This window comes from Crocodylus siamensis, chromosome 6, assembly GCF_052110815.1.
Source record: "Crocodylus siamensis isolate JL-2025a chromosome 6, ASM5211081v1, whole genome shotgun sequence".
NCBI classification, from domain to species: domain Eukaryota; kingdom Metazoa; phylum Chordata; order Crocodylia; family Crocodylidae; genus Crocodylus; species Crocodylus siamensis.
In genome coordinates this window covers 27,464,902-27,480,543 of record NC_143400.1, presented here as the reverse complement: position 1 = coordinate 27,480,543, position 15,642 = coordinate 27,464,902, and the positions used below count along the sequence as shown (strand labels likewise).

Here is a 15,642-nt window from a genome sequence, read left to right as displayed (position 1 = left end):
TGGGAGGGGGGTGGAGAATGGAAGGAACCACAATGCCCTGTTGGTTGGGTCCAGTGCCATGTGAATGATGGGAAATCAGAGCCATTTTTCCCTGCGGTTTTGGTTCCCCTTGACCATCCGCCCTCCCTCCCTCCGTTTGTCCAGGAGGCACGGGATGTTGGTGGGGGGGGAGCCCAGGCACCTGGATTCCCTCTCCAGGTGCCACATGGGAGTGAGGCTGGGGAAGTGACAGCAAAGGATGATGGGAGCCTGGACACCTGGGTTCTCTGTGCAAGGAGTGGGGGCTGGAGGGGTGGGCGGGGTTGGCTGCAACCCATCCCTCTTTCAGTTTCCCAACATGGCTGGGAGTGAACCCAAGTGTCTGGGCATCCTGACCTGGCCCTCCTCCCAAGCTGGGGCAGGCCGGGCGGGGGAGGAGGGCAGGATTAAAGTGCAAGTCCATTAGGCTTAGACTTAACGGGACTGAGAGGCTGGAGCCGGGGACTGCTGGGCCTGGGACCCCCCGACAGAGCAGGTGACCCACCCTCCCAGACCTCCCATTTGCCTCCCACCCCCAATCCTGCACTGTGGTTGGGGCATGGGGGAAAGAGAGAGCTTCATACTTGGAAGAATGGAAGCCTAGATGTCTGGGTTCTCTGGATGGGGGGCAGGACCAGGGGGGCCTGGGAGCCTGGGAGCCCAGACACTTGGGTTCTCCTGGCAGTTCTGGGAGGGGAGTAGGACCTGGTGGGCAGGGGATAGGCATCTAACCCTCCCCACCAATCAGACCAGGCTCCCCATTTCCCTCCTCCCACTTCCTGTCCCAAGATGGTGGCCAACAGTGGGGTACTCCTCTCCCCTTCTCTCCCTCTAGGTTGCCTTCACCACCAATTCCCACCATGCCCAATTTACCAGCATTCATCCCTCTCCTTCTCTTCGCCCTCCTCCCTGGAGTGGCCCCCCAGTGCCACATGGCTGTGGCTGGGGAGTGCCTGAAACACACAGCCCCCGTCCCTGGTTACAGCCTGGTTGGGCAAGGCTTTGACATCACCACCCTCAAGCCCACTGGCGCCTCCTTGGTGGATATCAACTGGTGGACCTACGGCAACGGCTCTTGCACTCTTTGCCACAACCCGGCACTGAAGGGGCAGCTCCAGCAGTTGCCCCTGGTTGTGGTGGACTGGCAAGCCCAGGACCCCTGCTTGGAGACCAACGAGAGCGCCGTGAAGCTCTCCCCTCTGGAGGTGGCCCAGTGGGCCAGCACTGCAGTGCAAAACGACTGGACAGTGGGGCTGGAGGTGGATGTCCAGGCCGCACCCAACACCCAGGTGGTGCTGGCTGGGAGCCGTTCCAGGATGGCTGAGATCAGCTCAGAGAAGGCCCGGCAGGACAAGTACGCCTTCATTGGCCGGGAGGTGTCGTGCCAGTACTACCAGTAAGAGCCTGGGGACAGGAAGGAAGTAGTGGCTGGGGATGGGGGTTGAGTTGTGCTGGGATTTCTGGTAGGCTGAAGTCGGGTTGGGATTGTTGGTGGGTCATAGGTTGGGTTGATGTCATGGGTTGGTTGGGGTTGGGTTGGGATCACTGGTAGGTTTAGGTTGGGTTTATGTAATGGGTTGGGTTGATGTCATTGGTTGGTTGAGGTTGGATTGCCATCAAGGGTGGCTTGAAGTTGTGTTGAGTTGGGATCATTGGCAGGTTTAGGGCTGTTTTGGGGTCAAGGATCAGTTGGGTTGGGGGGTCCCAAGTGGGTTCACATTGGGGGTCACAGGTTGGCTGCAGTTCAGTTGGTCAGTTGGGGTCAAAGGCATGGATTGGGGTTGGGTTGGGATCGCTGGTAGGTTCACGTGAGGTCATGGGTCATTGGGGGATGAGGTTACAGGCGGTTGATTTAGGCTGGGTTTGAGGTTGGTTGGACTTGGGGTCACGCTCTTTCCACTTCAGACCACCCCCAACCCTTCTCACCCAGGCCCCAGTGGCCCTCACAAGATGGTGGCTTCTTCTCCACCCCTCTCACCCCCCTCCCCAACTCAGATTCCGCCTGGCCCAGAATCCCCCACTATCCCCGGACTTCTCCTGGGCCCTCTCTGACCTCCCGGACAACTATGGCCCCAGCTCCAGGGAGGACTACCTGCGCTTCCTGGGCATCTATGGCACCCACTACCTGGCCCTCGTCCACCTGGGTGGCCACCACCAGGAAATCAAGGCAGTGCCCGTGTGCCGGGTGACACTGGATGGGCTCACGGTGGACCAGGTCCGGGACTGTCTCGACGTGGAGGTGGAAGCTGGGTTGGGTGGCGGGCAGGCCAAGGCGGACACCATCTATGCCCTCTGTGAGAAGACCAAGGCAGCATTGGCCAAGAGCTTCCACCAGGTCTATGCCGAGAGCCATGTGGAGGCAGCCGGCGGCCATCACTATGTCGACTTCCTCCTCCAAGGAGGAAGAGGTTCTGGGGCCTACGCTCGTTGGGTAGAAGGCCTCAAAGCCAACCCTGGGCTCATCTCTTACACTCTGATGCCCATCCACACCTTGGCAAGGAAGGGCGACCCACGGCGGGCCTCTCTCCAGAAGGCTGTGAGCCAGTATGTCCTTGAGGGGGCGCTGTGGAGGAACTGCACCCGTCCCTGCCCCCTGGGCACCCAACGAAGCCCATGGGACCCATGCACCTGCCTGTGCTCAGAGGAGGTGGGGTGGGATGCATCCTGCTGCTCCCGGGAGCGAGGCCTGGGCCGGCTCATGGTGACGGTGGTCAATGCCAGTAGGCTCTACGGGGACATTGGCACCCAATCAGATGCCTATGTCAAGGTGTTTTATGGGGGCCAGGAGCTGCGGGCAGACACAGTGTGGAACAATGACAGCCCAGAGTGGGGGGCGGGACTGGATTTTGGGGTGGGGCGGGTAAACGGTGAAGATGGGCTGAGGTTGGAGGTGTGGGATGAGGACAACGGGCATGATGATGACCTACTGGGGGCCTGTGGGGAGGTGCCTGTGGCTGGCGCCCCCCAGTCCCACACCTGCTATTTGGCCTATGGGCAGCTCCACTTCCTGTACCGCCTCCAGTGTGGGCCTGGGCTGGGTGGGCCCCGGTGCCAGGACTATGCCCCCCGGCCCCCTGAGATATAAATTTCCCCCAGGGGGCTTCCCCTCTTCAGGTCCTCTGGCCCCATAACCACATGGACTGGGGCCACAAAGCGGGGATGGGCCAGGAGGAGAGAGAGGGTGATGGGATGGGTCCACCTGACCCATCAATGACCCTGAGGCATTCGCAAGAAATGATCCCATCCATAGCTCCACCCACCAATAATGGCAACCCAATCCCAGGCAAGGACACCAAACCTAACCCAGCCAAGCAATGACATTAACCCAGTCCCAACAAATGACCTCACCCCTAGCCAGTCCCATCAATGATGCCAACCCAATCCAAAGCAAGTACACCTACCCTTAACTAATGACATCAAACCAACCCCAACAAATGACCCCAATCCTAGCCCAACCCACCGATCTCCTTCACCCAGGGACTTCCCCTTCAAACCCTGTACCCACATCCCTGGTGGGGAGGGAGTCAGTCTAATTAGGGTGATTTCCAAGGTTTGTTAGCAGTAATGAGACAATGGGCAACTGGCCTGTGGGGGAAATAAAGGCATTTGAGTTGACTTCCTGCCAAATGTGTGTGTGTGGTCCTCAATGGGGGGCGGGGTAACCCCTCCTCTACCCACAATCCCTTGGTCCCTCTCAAATTCCTGAAGAAGTCTCAAGAAACATGAATTTTCTTCAGAAACGCCCCCCCTCATTTTATTGACTATTTTTCACCCCACAACAGTGCCGGGGCCAGGGGAGGGGCAGCCGCAGAGCTACCCACCCCTTGCCTTTCCTCAGCCCTTTTTGACCACTCTGAGCACCCTGTGATCTGAGGTGCTCGTATATCCAACATGGCCGCTGAGTCAAGGTGGGTTCACTGGTTGTCCTGACGATGGTTTCAATACGGCTGCCTTGGCCAAGGGTCTCCACTGGTTGCCTTGATGATGGTTTCAATATGGCTGCCTTTTGCAAGGGGCTCCACTGGTTGTCTTGACAATAGTTTCAATAAGGGCCAAGGGCTCAAAATGGCTGCCCGGCAAAGGTGTTGAGGGTAGTTGCTATGGGCAGGGGTCCAATATGGCCATCTTGGCAACAAAGTGAACATGGCTGAAATGGGGGTGGTTCAGTATGGCTGCCTGGGCAGCAGGGGGGGTGTCAACATGATCACCATGGTGATGGTATCAACATGACTACCATGAGGAGGCTCAATGGGGTTGCCCAAGAAAGGGGTGGAGCTTGGTTCCTATAGAGGGTGGTCAAAATGGCTGCCTTAGCAACAGGGGCACCACAGTTGCCATGGCGATGATATGAACATGGTTGCCATCAATATGGCCACCCTGGCAATGGGTCCCAGAAGGTGGCTGCAGGGGGGATTCAAAACGGCCATCTTGGCAATGGGGTGTGTAGGGTTTCCAAAGGGGGGGGGTTCAAAATGGCCACCCCAGCAACAGGTTAAACCTGGTTGCCATGGGGGAGGGTCAAAAGGGTCACCTTGACAACAGGGTCACTGAGGTTGCCGTGGCAATAGCAAGAACATGGCCACCAGGCCCAAGGGGTGGCAGCCATCTTGGTGTGTCTGTCCGTGTGTCCGTCTCCGTGTCGCCGTGTGGTCCGGAACTGGGTTCGCTAACGAGGCTCTGAGCTAACGAGGGGGGTTGGGTTAGTGTTGGCCATCTTGTTCCCCCCCATCCCCCACCAAGCCTGGCGTTGTGGCTGGCAGCCATCTTGGGCCCTGTAACCACCATTTTGTCCCCACCCCAGTGCTGTTCCCCATTGCTGTGGGTGATGACAGACATCTTAGCTCCACTGCCATGCCTCATGTTGGCCATCTTGACTCCTGGCCCATGCCTAATGGTGGCCATCTTTGTTATTACTTCCAGCCCTCCTGCCATGCCCAAAGGTGGAGATATTGACTTCTACTCCCACCTGTCTCCATGCCTAATGGCAGCCATGCTGATGCCTGGCTCACTTCTCATAGCCTTGACTCGTGGCAGCCATCTTGGTTCCTGCTCAACTCCCTTTTTCTCTACCCAGTGGTGCCCATCTTGGTTCCCAACTCTTTCCCCACTGCCATGCCCAAGAGCTGCCATCTTGGTTCCTGCTCCCATCCCTAATGCCAGGCCCAATGGCTGCCATCTTGCCTCACCTGTGGGCAGGGCTCCACTCACTCCTTGCCCGCCCGGCGCCGCTCTGATCGCTGCAGCTTGGTGGCCAACTTGCGCTCATGCCCAGCAGGGCTGGGCCGGTTTGTGTGGGCTGCTGCCTCACGCTTGGTACGTCCTTTCCGGCCTCTCCCATCAGGCACTGGGATGGCGGGGAGGGGAGACAAATGGGTAGGGCTCAGAGTTGGGTGCCCCTCATTCCCGACCTACAGCCTGTGCTTCTCACTCCCGAAGTGCAGCCCCCCACAATGGTGCCCCCCACTCCCAACCCGCAGCCCCCCGCAGCGGTGCCCCACTCCTAGGTTCTCTGGGAGGGAAGTGGGAGCTGGTGGCTGAGGGCAGTGGGGGTGGGAGCCAGACGCCTGGAGCCAGGCTGCCATCTAGTGACTTCAGACTCTATAGCCAGATGTTTGTGCCAGAGGCCTGGGTTCTCTGGGGCGGGGGTGGGATCAGGGCAGGGGGCTGGGGCCCGGATGCCTGGGTCCTCACCCGCGTAGCGGTCGGTCAGGCTGTAGTAGTCGCAGGCGTCCAGGTACCGGCCCTCAAAGGGTGTTGGGACCAGGCGGGTGGCATCGAGCCGGGCGGAGGCCATGGCCTATTGCAGGTGGGGGTGAGAGGGTCCTCAATTTGGGGGACTTCTCAAGCTGGGGATCCCTGAGGGCGTCTGTCTGTGCAGCAGGAGCTGCGTCCAGCTGGCTCTCAGGGGCTGTTTGTGTCTCGCTGGGTCCTGCCCCCTCTTTATAGACCAGGCCCCACCCCCCATTGCATCATCCCTCTCCCACCCAGGAATTCCCCCCCTCCCTGGTTTTTGCCACACCCCCAGAACCTTAAAGGTACAGGGTGGTCCAACTCTGATCTGCAACACTCCCCAGAGTGGTGCCCCCCACTCCCAACCTGCACCCCCCATATGGGTGCCCCCGACTTCCACCCTGCAGTCCACCCCATGCCCGCCTGCCACCCTGCCCCACCGGGCCCCCGTCCAAGGTACACACATGGGGAGAAAAACAACCTTGGGTCACGAGGAGAGACTGAGTCAGGGTCTGGCTGAGCCCTGCACACCCTCCCCAGCTTCACCCCGCCGTTATCTCCAGGCCTGACAGAACGGCACCTGAGCTGGCAATCATTAACTCGGCGCCCCTCACCCCCGCCCACTCAGAGAACCCAGCTGTTCAGGCTCCCAGAGCCCCCTGCTTCCACCGCCGAGGAAAAGAGAGGAACCCCCACATTACAGGGGTGCAGGGAAGGGGGGCTATTTTGGGCGGGGTGCCAGGGCAGGATGGGCGATGGTTCACGTGGGGCGGGGGCTGCAGGTCGGGAGTAAGGGTCACCGCTGTGGGGGGGCGCTGGGGGTCGGGCAGCTGAAAACTAGAACTCCCGGCAGCCCCAAGGGGGAATCCCGGCTCTTCAACGCAAGAGAATGGAAGGACAACGCGAGCAACGCGCATGTGCTGTGGTACTACGCGGGCCCTGGTGGCACTGTGCGCATGCGTACAAATAAGAGCGCTTCCTCAGAGACTGCAAGTCCCAGGCTGCCCTGCGAGTTTGGTTCCGCGCAAGCGCAGTTGGGCCCCGCCTCCCGCTGCCGCCCCAGGAACGTGGAGTGGCTTGTCCGCCGCCGCTTCAGGCCTGGTCCCGCTCGGATACCCCGCGGTGCGTCTGGGCCCAGAGGCGGCCGAGGGGGAGGCAAGCAGGGCCAAAAATGGGCGGGGGGGGACGCGAAGGGGGTGTCATGGTAAGCAGGTGAATGCGCATGCGCAGCTTCGAGGGGACGCGAGTGATGGGAGTGCGCATGCGTAGTCGGCATCTTGGACCCCCCCCGTCCCAGGGCATTGTGGGAGTGTTGTCAACTCCGCCAGCCCGGAGACATTGTGGAAGTGTGGACAATTCCTCCCGCTCGGCCACGGCATTGTGACAATGTGGCCAAGTGCTCCCTGCTCCAGGGCATTCTGGGAAAGTAGCAACCCCCTCCCCCCATTGTGGGAGTATGGCCTTGACCCCCCCTCAGCCCCAAGGCATTGTGGGAGAGTAGATTACTGGCACCACAGCCCCAGGGCAATGTGGGAGTGTGAGCAACTCTCTCCCCCGCACCCCAGGGCATTGTGGGAGTGTGGCCATGACCCCCCCGCCCCAGGCATTATGGTAGATAGGCCATGAGTCCCTCGTCCAGCCCCAGGGCATTGTGGGAATGTGAATAACTCTCTCCCCACCACCACAGGGTATTGTGGGACTCCAGGGAGCCCCCTGCAACTAAACATTCCCGCTGGGTGCCCCGCAGGCCCCGTCCCCTCCCAGCGGCCATGGCGCTGGTGTCAGCTGACTCGCGCATCGCCGAGCTGTTGGGGGAGCTGCACCAGCTCATCAAGCAGACCCAGGTGAGGTTCCCAGCATCCTCTGGGGCAGGTGGTGTGCGAGGTGTCCCTGGGAGATGCAGAGGAAGGAGCTGGGGGGCGGGGTAAGTGTGTGGGGGAGTGTTGTTCTATCCCAGCCTCCTATGGGCTACCCCAAAGGCAGCTGGCAAGGGGGCGGAACCCTGGTAACCCCGCCCCCCACAGGAGGAGCGTTCCCGCAGTGAACACAACCTGGTGAACATCCAGAAGACCCACGAGCGGATGCAAACGGAGAATAAGAGTGAGACCCCACCCTGACCCGCTTGCCTGGGTGCTTCCCAGTATCCCCCAGGGGTGGGGGAGGGTTTATACCCCAGCCCAGACCCCTTGGGTTCTTCTTCGATGGGTCAGGCCCTGGACGCCTGGAGTTGATCTCCGATAGTTGGGGGGAGACAGAGCCTGTACGCCAGGGTTCAATGTAATATCTGGTGGGGAGCAGGCCCCTGGGTTCAGTCAAATATGGGGGGGGTGCCGAATGCCTGGGTTCTGAGCTGCTCCCCCCCCACCCCCCACAGTCTCCCCCTATTACCGTACCAAGCTGCGGGGGCTTTACACCACGGCCAAGGCGGATGCAGAAGCTGAGTGCAAGTAAGTTTGCCCCCCCTTGCCCCCCCCAAATCCCCCTGCTCCTACTAGGGGTCACTAATGTCCCCCCTTTCTGCCCCCGGCCCCCCCCCCCCCGCTGGGACAGCATCCTGCGCAAGGCACTGGACAAGATTGCCGAGATCAAGTCCTTGCTGGAGGAGAGACGCATTGGTAAGCAATACCTGCTTCCCCCCCCCCCGGGACTCCTAGAATCCCCTGAGACCTGACAAGAAGTGGTCGGACAGGGGCATTCTCCCCTGGGGCTATTGGGGGTCTCTGGTAGGTATAGAAGGCTGGAACTCCTAGAATCCTTTGGGACCTGATGCCTCCGAGAATCCCCTGAGTTCTGACAACGGGACACAGACCTCCCAGCATCCCCTGGGACCTCAGCTGCAGGGGTCTCTGTGGGGGAGGGGCCAGGAACTGCCAGAATCCCTTGAGGTCTTGGGGTCTGCGGTGTGGGAAAGGGCCTGGGATATCCTGGAATTCTTTGGGGATGGACAGGGGATGCGGGGTGGTTGGGCACAGTACTCCCAGAACCCCCTGAGGATATTGTGGGGGTCTCCCAGAACCCCCTGGTACATAGGTCTCTCCACTGGCCCTGTTCCCCACAGTTCTATGCAATGTGGATCTCCAAGGAGGGGGAGGACCCAGAAACCTCACTCTTTTCTTTTGCCCTCCCCACGATAGCGGCAAAGATTGCGGGACTCTACAACGATTCGGAGCCGCCACGGAAGACCATGCGCCGGGGGGTCCTCATGACCCTCCTCCAGCAATCGGCCATGACATTGCCGCTCTGGATTGGAAAGCCCGGCGAGAAGTGAGCCCCCCACCTCTTACTGCTTGCCCTCACCCTAGCGGGGGAGGGGGTTCATAGCCCTCCCCCACACTCCTAACTGCCCCCTGCTTGCAGGCCCCCACCTTTGTGCGGCGCCATCCCGGCTGCCAGTGACTACGTGGCCAAGCCTGGGGACAAGGTGGCCGCCCGGGTCAAGGCTGTGGACGGGGATGAGCAGTGGATCCTGGCGGAGGTTGTTAGTTACAGCCACGCCACCAACAAGTGAGTGGAGGGGGTCCAAGATGGCCACCGTGGGGTGGGACTCGCCAGCCTGGCTGCCAGGATGGCGAGGGAGGGGGGTTGGAGGGCTTCCACTATGGTTGCCGGGTCCAGGGCCCATCCAATATGGCCACCAGGGTGAAGGAGGAGGGACTGGAAGACTTCCACCATGGCTGGCAGGGTGAGGGGTCATTCAGTATGGCTGCCAGGGTGAAGGAGGGGTTGAAGTTCTTTCAAATGGGACCGGAGGAAGGCTTAACTGAGACTCTGTGGGTCAGACTTCAAGGAGGGCAGGGGGAGAGGGATCTGGTGGTAGGGGTTTACTACAGGCCACCACATCAGGAGGAAGAGCTGGATCTGGAATTTTCCAGGCAGCTTGGGGAGGCCATGCGTGCAAAGGATGTTGATGTCAAAGTAATTCATATCACCCATGACCACAACTGGGAGGAGCAGTCGGGCAGGTCTAGCCACTCATGAAGGTTCCTGATGTGCATACAGGACCTACACCTCATGCAGGAGGTACTCATCCCTACTAGGAAAAACACCACAGTGGATCTGGTGTTAGCCTCTGGGGACGAGCTGGTGGGGGATGTGCTAGTACAATGGAGGTTAAGGTACAGTGATCATGAAATGATCCAGTTTGCTGTTCAGAGAAAGGTGGGGAGGGTAACTAGCACAGCGCAAACGCTTGACTTTAGGAAAGCCAACTTACTGTTCTCAGGGCAGTATTCAGGGAAGCACTTGGAGCCCAGAGTGTAGCTAGTATGGGGGTCTAGGAAAGGTGGTCCTTTCTCAAGGAGGCTATCCTTGGGGTGCAGAGGACACAATTCCACTGAGCAGGAAGGTGGGAAAAAGGTCCAAGAAACCTTCATGGCTGAGCACAGATATCCAGGCTGGCCTGAGGGGAAAGAAAAAAGCGTACTGGTGGTGGAAGCAGGGGGCAGGGACAAAGGAGGAGTACACCTCCCTGACCCAAGCTTGTAGGGATTTGGTAAGGGAGGCTAAAGCAGCACTGGAGCTTAGATTAGCTTCTGGGATTAAGGATAACACAAAGTCCTCCTTCAAGTACATAGGTAGCAAGAAGAAGTCTTGGGGTAACATTGGACCCCTACAGAGCAAGGCAGGGCAGGGCAGGGCAGTTGGTGATGGATGTGTGAGAAGGCAGAACTCGTTAAAGAGTTCTTTGCTTCTCTGTTCCTGTCTGCTGACAATGGGGTGCTCTTGGGTGACAGCGTAGAGAGGCCCAGGAAGGATGTGAGTTCCCCGACTGTTAGTTCAGACCTAGTTAAGGATTACCTGGAGGGCTTAGATGTATCCAAGTCAGCGGGCCTGGATGACCTTCATCCGCGGGGGCTGAGGGAATTGGCTAGTGTCGTTGAAGAGCCTTTGGCACGGCTGTTCGAGGACTCCTGGTGCTCGGGCCAAGTCCCTGAGGACTGGAAAAGGGCCAATGTCCCTGTTTTCAAGAAGGGGAGGAAGGAAGAGCCTGGCAACTACAGGCCAGTCAGCCTCGCTTCTATCCTGGGGAAGATCTTTGAAAAAATTATCAAGGGCCACATTTGTGAGAGCCCTGCATGGGAAGTGATGTTGAGGGGTAACCAACACGGGTTTGTGCCAGGCTGATCCTGCCTGACTAACCGGGTCTCTTTCTGTGACCAGGTAACAAAAAGTTTAGATGGGAAGGAGGAAGTCGATGTCATCTTCTTGGACTTCCAGAAGGCCTTTGACACAGTGTCCCACCCAATTCTGGTGGGCGAGCTGAGGGACTGCAGCATTAATGAATGCACAGTCACATGGGTGGCAAACTGGCTCCAGGGGCGCACCCAGAGGGTGGTGGTGGACAGGTTGATGTTGACCTGGGAGGGTGTGGGCAGTGAAGTACCCCAGGGCTTGGTCCTTGGGCCAGTGCTGTTCAACATCTTCATTAGCGACCTGGACAAGGGTGTGGAGAGCGCCCTGTTCATGTTTGCTGATGACACCAAGCTGTGGGGTAAAGTGAATACACTGGCAGGCAGGGACCGCATCCAGGCAGACCTGGATAGCTTGGAGAAGTGAGCGGATCTGAACAGGATGCGGTTCAAGAAGGACACGTGCAGGGTGCTGCACCTGGGGAGAGGGAACCAGCATTATGGTTATAGATTAGGGGCTGACCCTCTCGGCAGCACCGAGGCAGAGAGGGATCTTGGAGTCAGGATTAACTCCAGGATGAATATGAGTTGCCAATGCAATGAAGCAATAGACAGAGCGAACCGCACCCTGTCATGCATCAACAGGGGCATCACTAACAGGTCCAGAGAGGTCTTGCTCCCCCTCTATGCGGTGCTGGTCAGGCTGGAGCTGGAGTACTGTGTCCAGTTCTGGGTGCTGCACTTCAAGAGGGACATGGAGAACCTGGAGAGGGTCCAGAGGAGGCCACTTGTATGGTTGAGGGCCTTTGTGGCCAGCCATATGAGGAGAGGCTGAGGGACCTGAATCTCTTCAGTCTCCGCAAGAGGAGACTGAGGGGGGATCTTGTGGCTGCCTACAACCTTTATCGGGGCCACCAGCAGGGACTCAGGGAAAGTCTGTTCACCAGGGCCCCCCTTGGGGTCACCAGGAACAATGGCCACAAGCTGAGGGAGGAGAGGTTTAAGTTAGATATTAGGAAGAACTACTTCACCGTAGGGGTGGCCAGAGCCTGGAATAGGCTTCCCGGAGAGATGGTGCTCTCACCTTCCCTGGAGATCTTCAAGGGGAGACTGGATAGGCACCTGGTTGGGGTCTTATGAGCCCTGCCATCCCAGGTGCTCCTTCTTGCCCATGGCAGGGGGTCGGACTCGATGATCTGTCTAGGTCCCTTCCAACTCACTGATTCTATGATTCTTCCAATATGGCTGCCAGGGTGATGGCTTCTCCAAGATGGTCACTCTAGTCAGCCATGGGTGAGTGGAGACTATGATACTGGGTGTCCTAGGGGCCACTCTAGCCACCCAAGAGGGAATGGCATTTTTATCACCTCACTAGGCGGTTCCTCTAGCTAGGCAAAATGGTGACTCTGTGGTGCTGGGGCCCTCTAGCCAACCAGGAGGGCAATTCTGTGGTCCTCAGATGACCTCGGGCCCACTAGCCAGCTAACATGGTGATTCTGTGGTACTGGAACACCCACCCCTGGATCCACTCTAGCTAGCTAGAGGGAAGTCTCTGTGGCCCCAGCACCCTGAAGGGGCATTCTAGCCAGTGAATTTGGGGGCAGCTCTGACCCTGGCACTTTAGGAGTCCACTGTAGCAGGGCTGTCTCTATGACCCCAGTTTTCTTGGAGGCCCGTCTAGGCAGCTAAGGTGGGTGACTGTATGGTACTATGGTCCTCCCAGGGGCTACCTAGGCAGTCAAGGAGGGCTGAGATGCCAGGGGCTCATTCTAGCGAGCCAAAAGGGCTGTCTCTATGCTAGCACTTCCAGGGCACCACTCCCCAGTTAAGGTGGATGACTATGGTAATAGGACCCCCCTCCCCCCGGGCCACTAGCCAGCTAGGGAGGCAGTATCTATGGTTCTGGGTCCTCAACAGCCCACTGCAGCCACCCAGAAGGGCTGCCCTTATAGCCCTGGCAGGCCAGGAGGCCACTCTAGCCAGTTAAGATGGGTGACTATGGTATTAGAACCCCCAGGAGCCACTCTAGGCAGACAAGGAGGCTGGCTGTATGGTGCCAGGACCACCAGGAGCCCATTCTAACTAGCAAGAAAAGCTGTCTCTGTGACCCTGACCATTCAGAGGGGGACCTCTAGCCAGCTAAACAAGGTGACTCTATGGTTTTTCTTGTCAACAGATACGAGGTGGATGACATCGATGAAGAAGGAAAGGAGTAAGTGATTCCCCCAAAAGTGGGGAGGGGAGGGGGCAGGGCCTACCCAGGCCTGACCCCACCCCCTTTTGCCTGCCGTGCCCCCACAGACGTCACACGCTGAGCCGACGACGCATCATCCCGCTGCCGCAGTGGAAGGCCAATCCAGAGACGGACCCCGAGGCCCTATTCCAGAAGGACCAGTTGGTGCTGGCACTCTACCCCCAGACCACGTGCTTCTACCGTGCCCTGATCCATGGGCCCCCCACCCGGGTAGGTACCCCCCCATTCCAGGGACTGCCCAATAGGTTGGCCGGAGGAACTGCAACAAAATGGCCGCCCTGTTGGCACTAACAAGCCATGTTGGACCCATCCAAAATAGCAGTCAGAGGAGCTGAGCCAAGATGGCTGCCCTGGTAGCCCTTGGTGGCCATGTTGGACTGCAAGACACCAAGCCAAGATGGGTGCCCTTTTGGCAAGTGGCAGCCATGTTATGCCCACCAAAGGTGTGGGCCGGAGGAGCTGAGTCAAGATGGCCACCCTAGTGCCCATAGTGGAGTCGACCAAAGAAACTGCCAGTGGAGGTGACCAAAGAAGGCCACCCAGTTGGTGCTTGCCAGCAGTGTTGGCTATATCCAACATGGCTGCCACATTGGACGAGCCCAATATGGTGGATGGAGGAGGTGACCCAAGATGGTCACCCAGTTGGTGCTCAGTGGCCACGTTGGATATATTCAGCGTGACCACCACATTGGATGACCCAATACAGCGGCAAGGAGGTGACCCAAGATGGCTGTCCAGTTGGCACAACGTGGCCATAATGGATCCAAGATGGCCACCCCATCGGGACATTGTGGCCATACTGGACCCAACCAAGCTGACGGCTATCTAGGCAACCAGGGACGGCCATCTTGACTGTGCACTTCTGGCTGCCATCTTGGGGGGAGCTCCACTGGATCCATACAAGTGGTAGCCATTTTGGATTCAGTCTGGTGGCCATATAAAGGAGCGGGGAGAGAAGCTATGCTGGATCTACACATGTCAGCCATGTTGGAGTCACCCCAGTGGCCATTTTGCCCCATCAGGGCAGCCATCATGACTGGCCACCTCTGGTCACCATCTTGGAGGGAGCTAACTGGTTCCACACTGGTGGCTGCCTTGTTGGATTCACCCTGGTGGCTATCTTCATAGGAAAGAGCGCTGGGGTCAAATGACCTCGGCTAGGTGATGTATCCAGCCTCCTTTTGAAGACCCCCAGGGTAGGAGCTGGCACCACTTCTCTTGGAATTTGGTTCCAGATCCTAGCCGCCCTGACCATGAAGTAGCGCCTCCTGCTGTCTAGTCTGAAGCTACCCTCTGCCAGCTTGTGACCGTTATTCCTAATCACTCCTGGTGGGGCTCGGGGGAACAGGGACTCCCCCATTGCCTCCTGGTCCCCCTTGACCAGTTTGTAGATAGCCGCCCTGATGAGAGGTGGACATCTTGGCTGGGAGTCTCTGGCCGCCATCTTGAAGGGAGTTGCACCAGATCCACTCACAAGGCAGCTATGGTGGCCTCCATGTAAGAATTCCACTCTGCCTCTGGCAGCCATATTGGTTCCTCAGGGCAGCCATCTTGGCTCCCCCTGGCCAGCATGCAGGAGCTAGGGGAAGGGGCAGGAGCTGTTCCTTGCTCTAGGGGTGGGTGGGGAGGGGACAGGAGGGTACACAAGGGTCATTAATGCCCCGGACCACTTTTTTTTTTTTTGCACCCTGCCCCCAGCCCCAGGATGACTACTCAGTGCTGTTCGAGGACACGTCATACGCGGACGGCTACTCCCCCCCACTCAACGTGGCCCAGCGCTATGTGGTGACCTGCAAGGAGACCAAGAAGAAGTGACCCTACTCCCCTCAATTGCCCCCTTCCCCAACTGCCCTGCGGTGCCTCCCACTGCCCGCCCCTGCCCTCCCCCTCCAGCAGAAGCAGGCTCAGCGAGGAACTCGGGCGTCCAGCTCAGGAGGACCGCCCCTCGCAGGTATGGTGTGGGTGCCTAGGCAGGGTTGTTAGGGCAGTCATCTTGGCCTTGTGGGTGGCCATCTTGGCATTGTCCCCTGGGGGTTGCCAGGTCAATATGACGTCAGTGGAGGCCATCTTGTAAGGCCTCCCCCATTATAGTGGCCATGCTGGACCTGGCAGCCATTTTGGCCTCCAGGGCAGCCACTTTGGCTCTTGCCCTATGGAGATCCTCCTTGTTGGCCACCTCATGGTGCGTGTCTTTAGTTGTCTTGTTCAGCCCCTCACAGTGGCCATATTGGTCCGCCACTTCATCAAGCCTATGTGGGTTGGCTATCTTGGGGTAATGTGTGGGATAGCTATCTTGCCACTGCTCCCCTAATCCTCCCCCCCCCCTTTCTCCCCCAACAGGTCTTCGTCATGACGAAGTTCCGAGCTCTGTGGCCCCGCTCCCAACCTGCGGGGTCTGATCCTTGCAAGGGAGGTGGGGGCTGTATAAGGGGTGGGCCTGGGATTTTTGTTCTTTCCTCTAGTCATGTAACGAGCCAGGTAATTAGTTGATTAATTAGTCAATTAAAGAGG

At 58.6% G+C, this 15,642-nt stretch overlaps 3 protein-coding genes across 6 annotated transcripts; 2 read left to right on the top strand and 1 right to left on the bottom strand.

Annotated features, from left to right (window-relative positions):
• The first annotated feature begins 878 nt into the window (after positions 1-878).
• On the top strand, positions 879-3,103 carry LOC149861969 (perforin-1-like). The gene is made up of 2 exons (XM_090053849.1): positions 879-1,414; positions 2,014-3,103. The coding sequence occupies exons 1-2, from the start codon at positions 879-881 to the stop codon at positions 3,101-3,103; spliced, it is 1,626 nt and encodes a 541-aa protein (XP_089909975.1).
• Positions 3,104-3,745: 642 nt separating this feature from the next.
• Positions 3,746-5,950, bottom strand: NUPR1 (nuclear protein 1, transcriptional regulator). The gene is made up of 3 exons (XM_090054839.1): positions 5,710-5,950; positions 5,205-5,362; positions 3,746-4,700 (listed from the first exon to the last, which is right to left on the bottom strand). The coding sequence occupies exons 1-2, from the start codon at positions 5,810-5,812 to the stop codon at positions 5,223-5,225; spliced, it is 243 nt and encodes an 80-aa protein (XP_089910965.1). The 5' UTR covers positions 5,813-5,950; the 3' UTR covers positions 3,746-4,700; positions 5,205-5,222.
• A 791-nt stretch (positions 5,951-6,741) lies between these two features.
• On the top strand, positions 6,742-15,641 carry SGF29 (SAGA complex associated factor 29). Of its 4 annotated transcripts, none has more exons than XM_090054724.1 (11): positions 6,742-6,870; positions 7,436-7,592; positions 7,773-7,848; positions 8,123-8,195; positions 8,299-8,363; positions 8,883-9,012; positions 9,106-9,252; positions 13,054-13,089; positions 13,179-13,341; positions 14,830-15,082; positions 15,472-15,640. In XM_090054724.1, exons 2-10 carry the CDS (start codon positions 7,518-7,520, stop codon positions 14,944-14,946), a joined length of 882 nt encoding a protein of 293 aa, XP_089910850.1. In that variant the 5' UTR covers positions 6,742-6,870; positions 7,436-7,517; the 3' UTR covers positions 14,947-15,082; positions 15,472-15,640. The 4 variants fall into 4 exon arrangements, with proteins under 4 accessions (XP_089910850.1, XP_089910851.1, XP_089910849.1 ...); XM_090054725.1 differs by having other exon boundaries at positions 6,763-6,870; positions 7,496-7,592; positions 15,472-15,641; XM_090054723.1 differs by lacking the exon at positions 6,742-6,870 and adding an exon at positions 6,934-6,952 and having other exon boundaries at positions 7,496-7,592; positions 15,472-15,641.
• Position 15,642: the final 1 nt, after the last annotated feature.

Bases quoted from the DNA above. Each gene is read 5' to 3' on its own strand.
- LOC149861969 (XM_090053849.1), top strand. From the start codon at position 879: ATGCCCAATTTACCAGCATTCATCCCTCTCCTTCTCTTCGCCCTCCTC. The intron at 1,415-2,013 runs GTAAGAGCCTGG...TCCCCAACTCAG, and splicing joins GTGTCGTGCCAGTACTACCA to ATTCCGCCTGGCCCAGAATC.
- NUPR1 (XM_090054839.1), bottom strand. From the start codon at position 5,812: ATGGCCTCCGCCCGGCTCGATGCCACCCGCCTGGTCCCAACACCCTTT. The intron at 5,363-5,709 runs GTGAGGACCCAG...CCGCCATCCCAG, and splicing joins CCTGACCGACCGCTACGCGG to TGCCTGATGGGAGAGGCCGG.
- SGF29 (XM_090054725.1), top strand. From the start codon at position 7,518: ATGGCGCTGGTGTCAGCTGACTCGCGCATCGCCGAGCTGTTGGGGGAG. The intron at 8,364-8,882 runs GTAAGCAATACC...TCCCCACGATAG, and splicing joins GCTGGAGGAGAGACGCATTG to CGGCAAAGATTGCGGGACTC. The intron at 9,013-9,105 runs GTGAGCCCCCCA...CCCTGCTTGCAG, and splicing joins ATTGGAAAGCCCGGCGAGAA to GCCCCCACCTTTGTGCGGCG.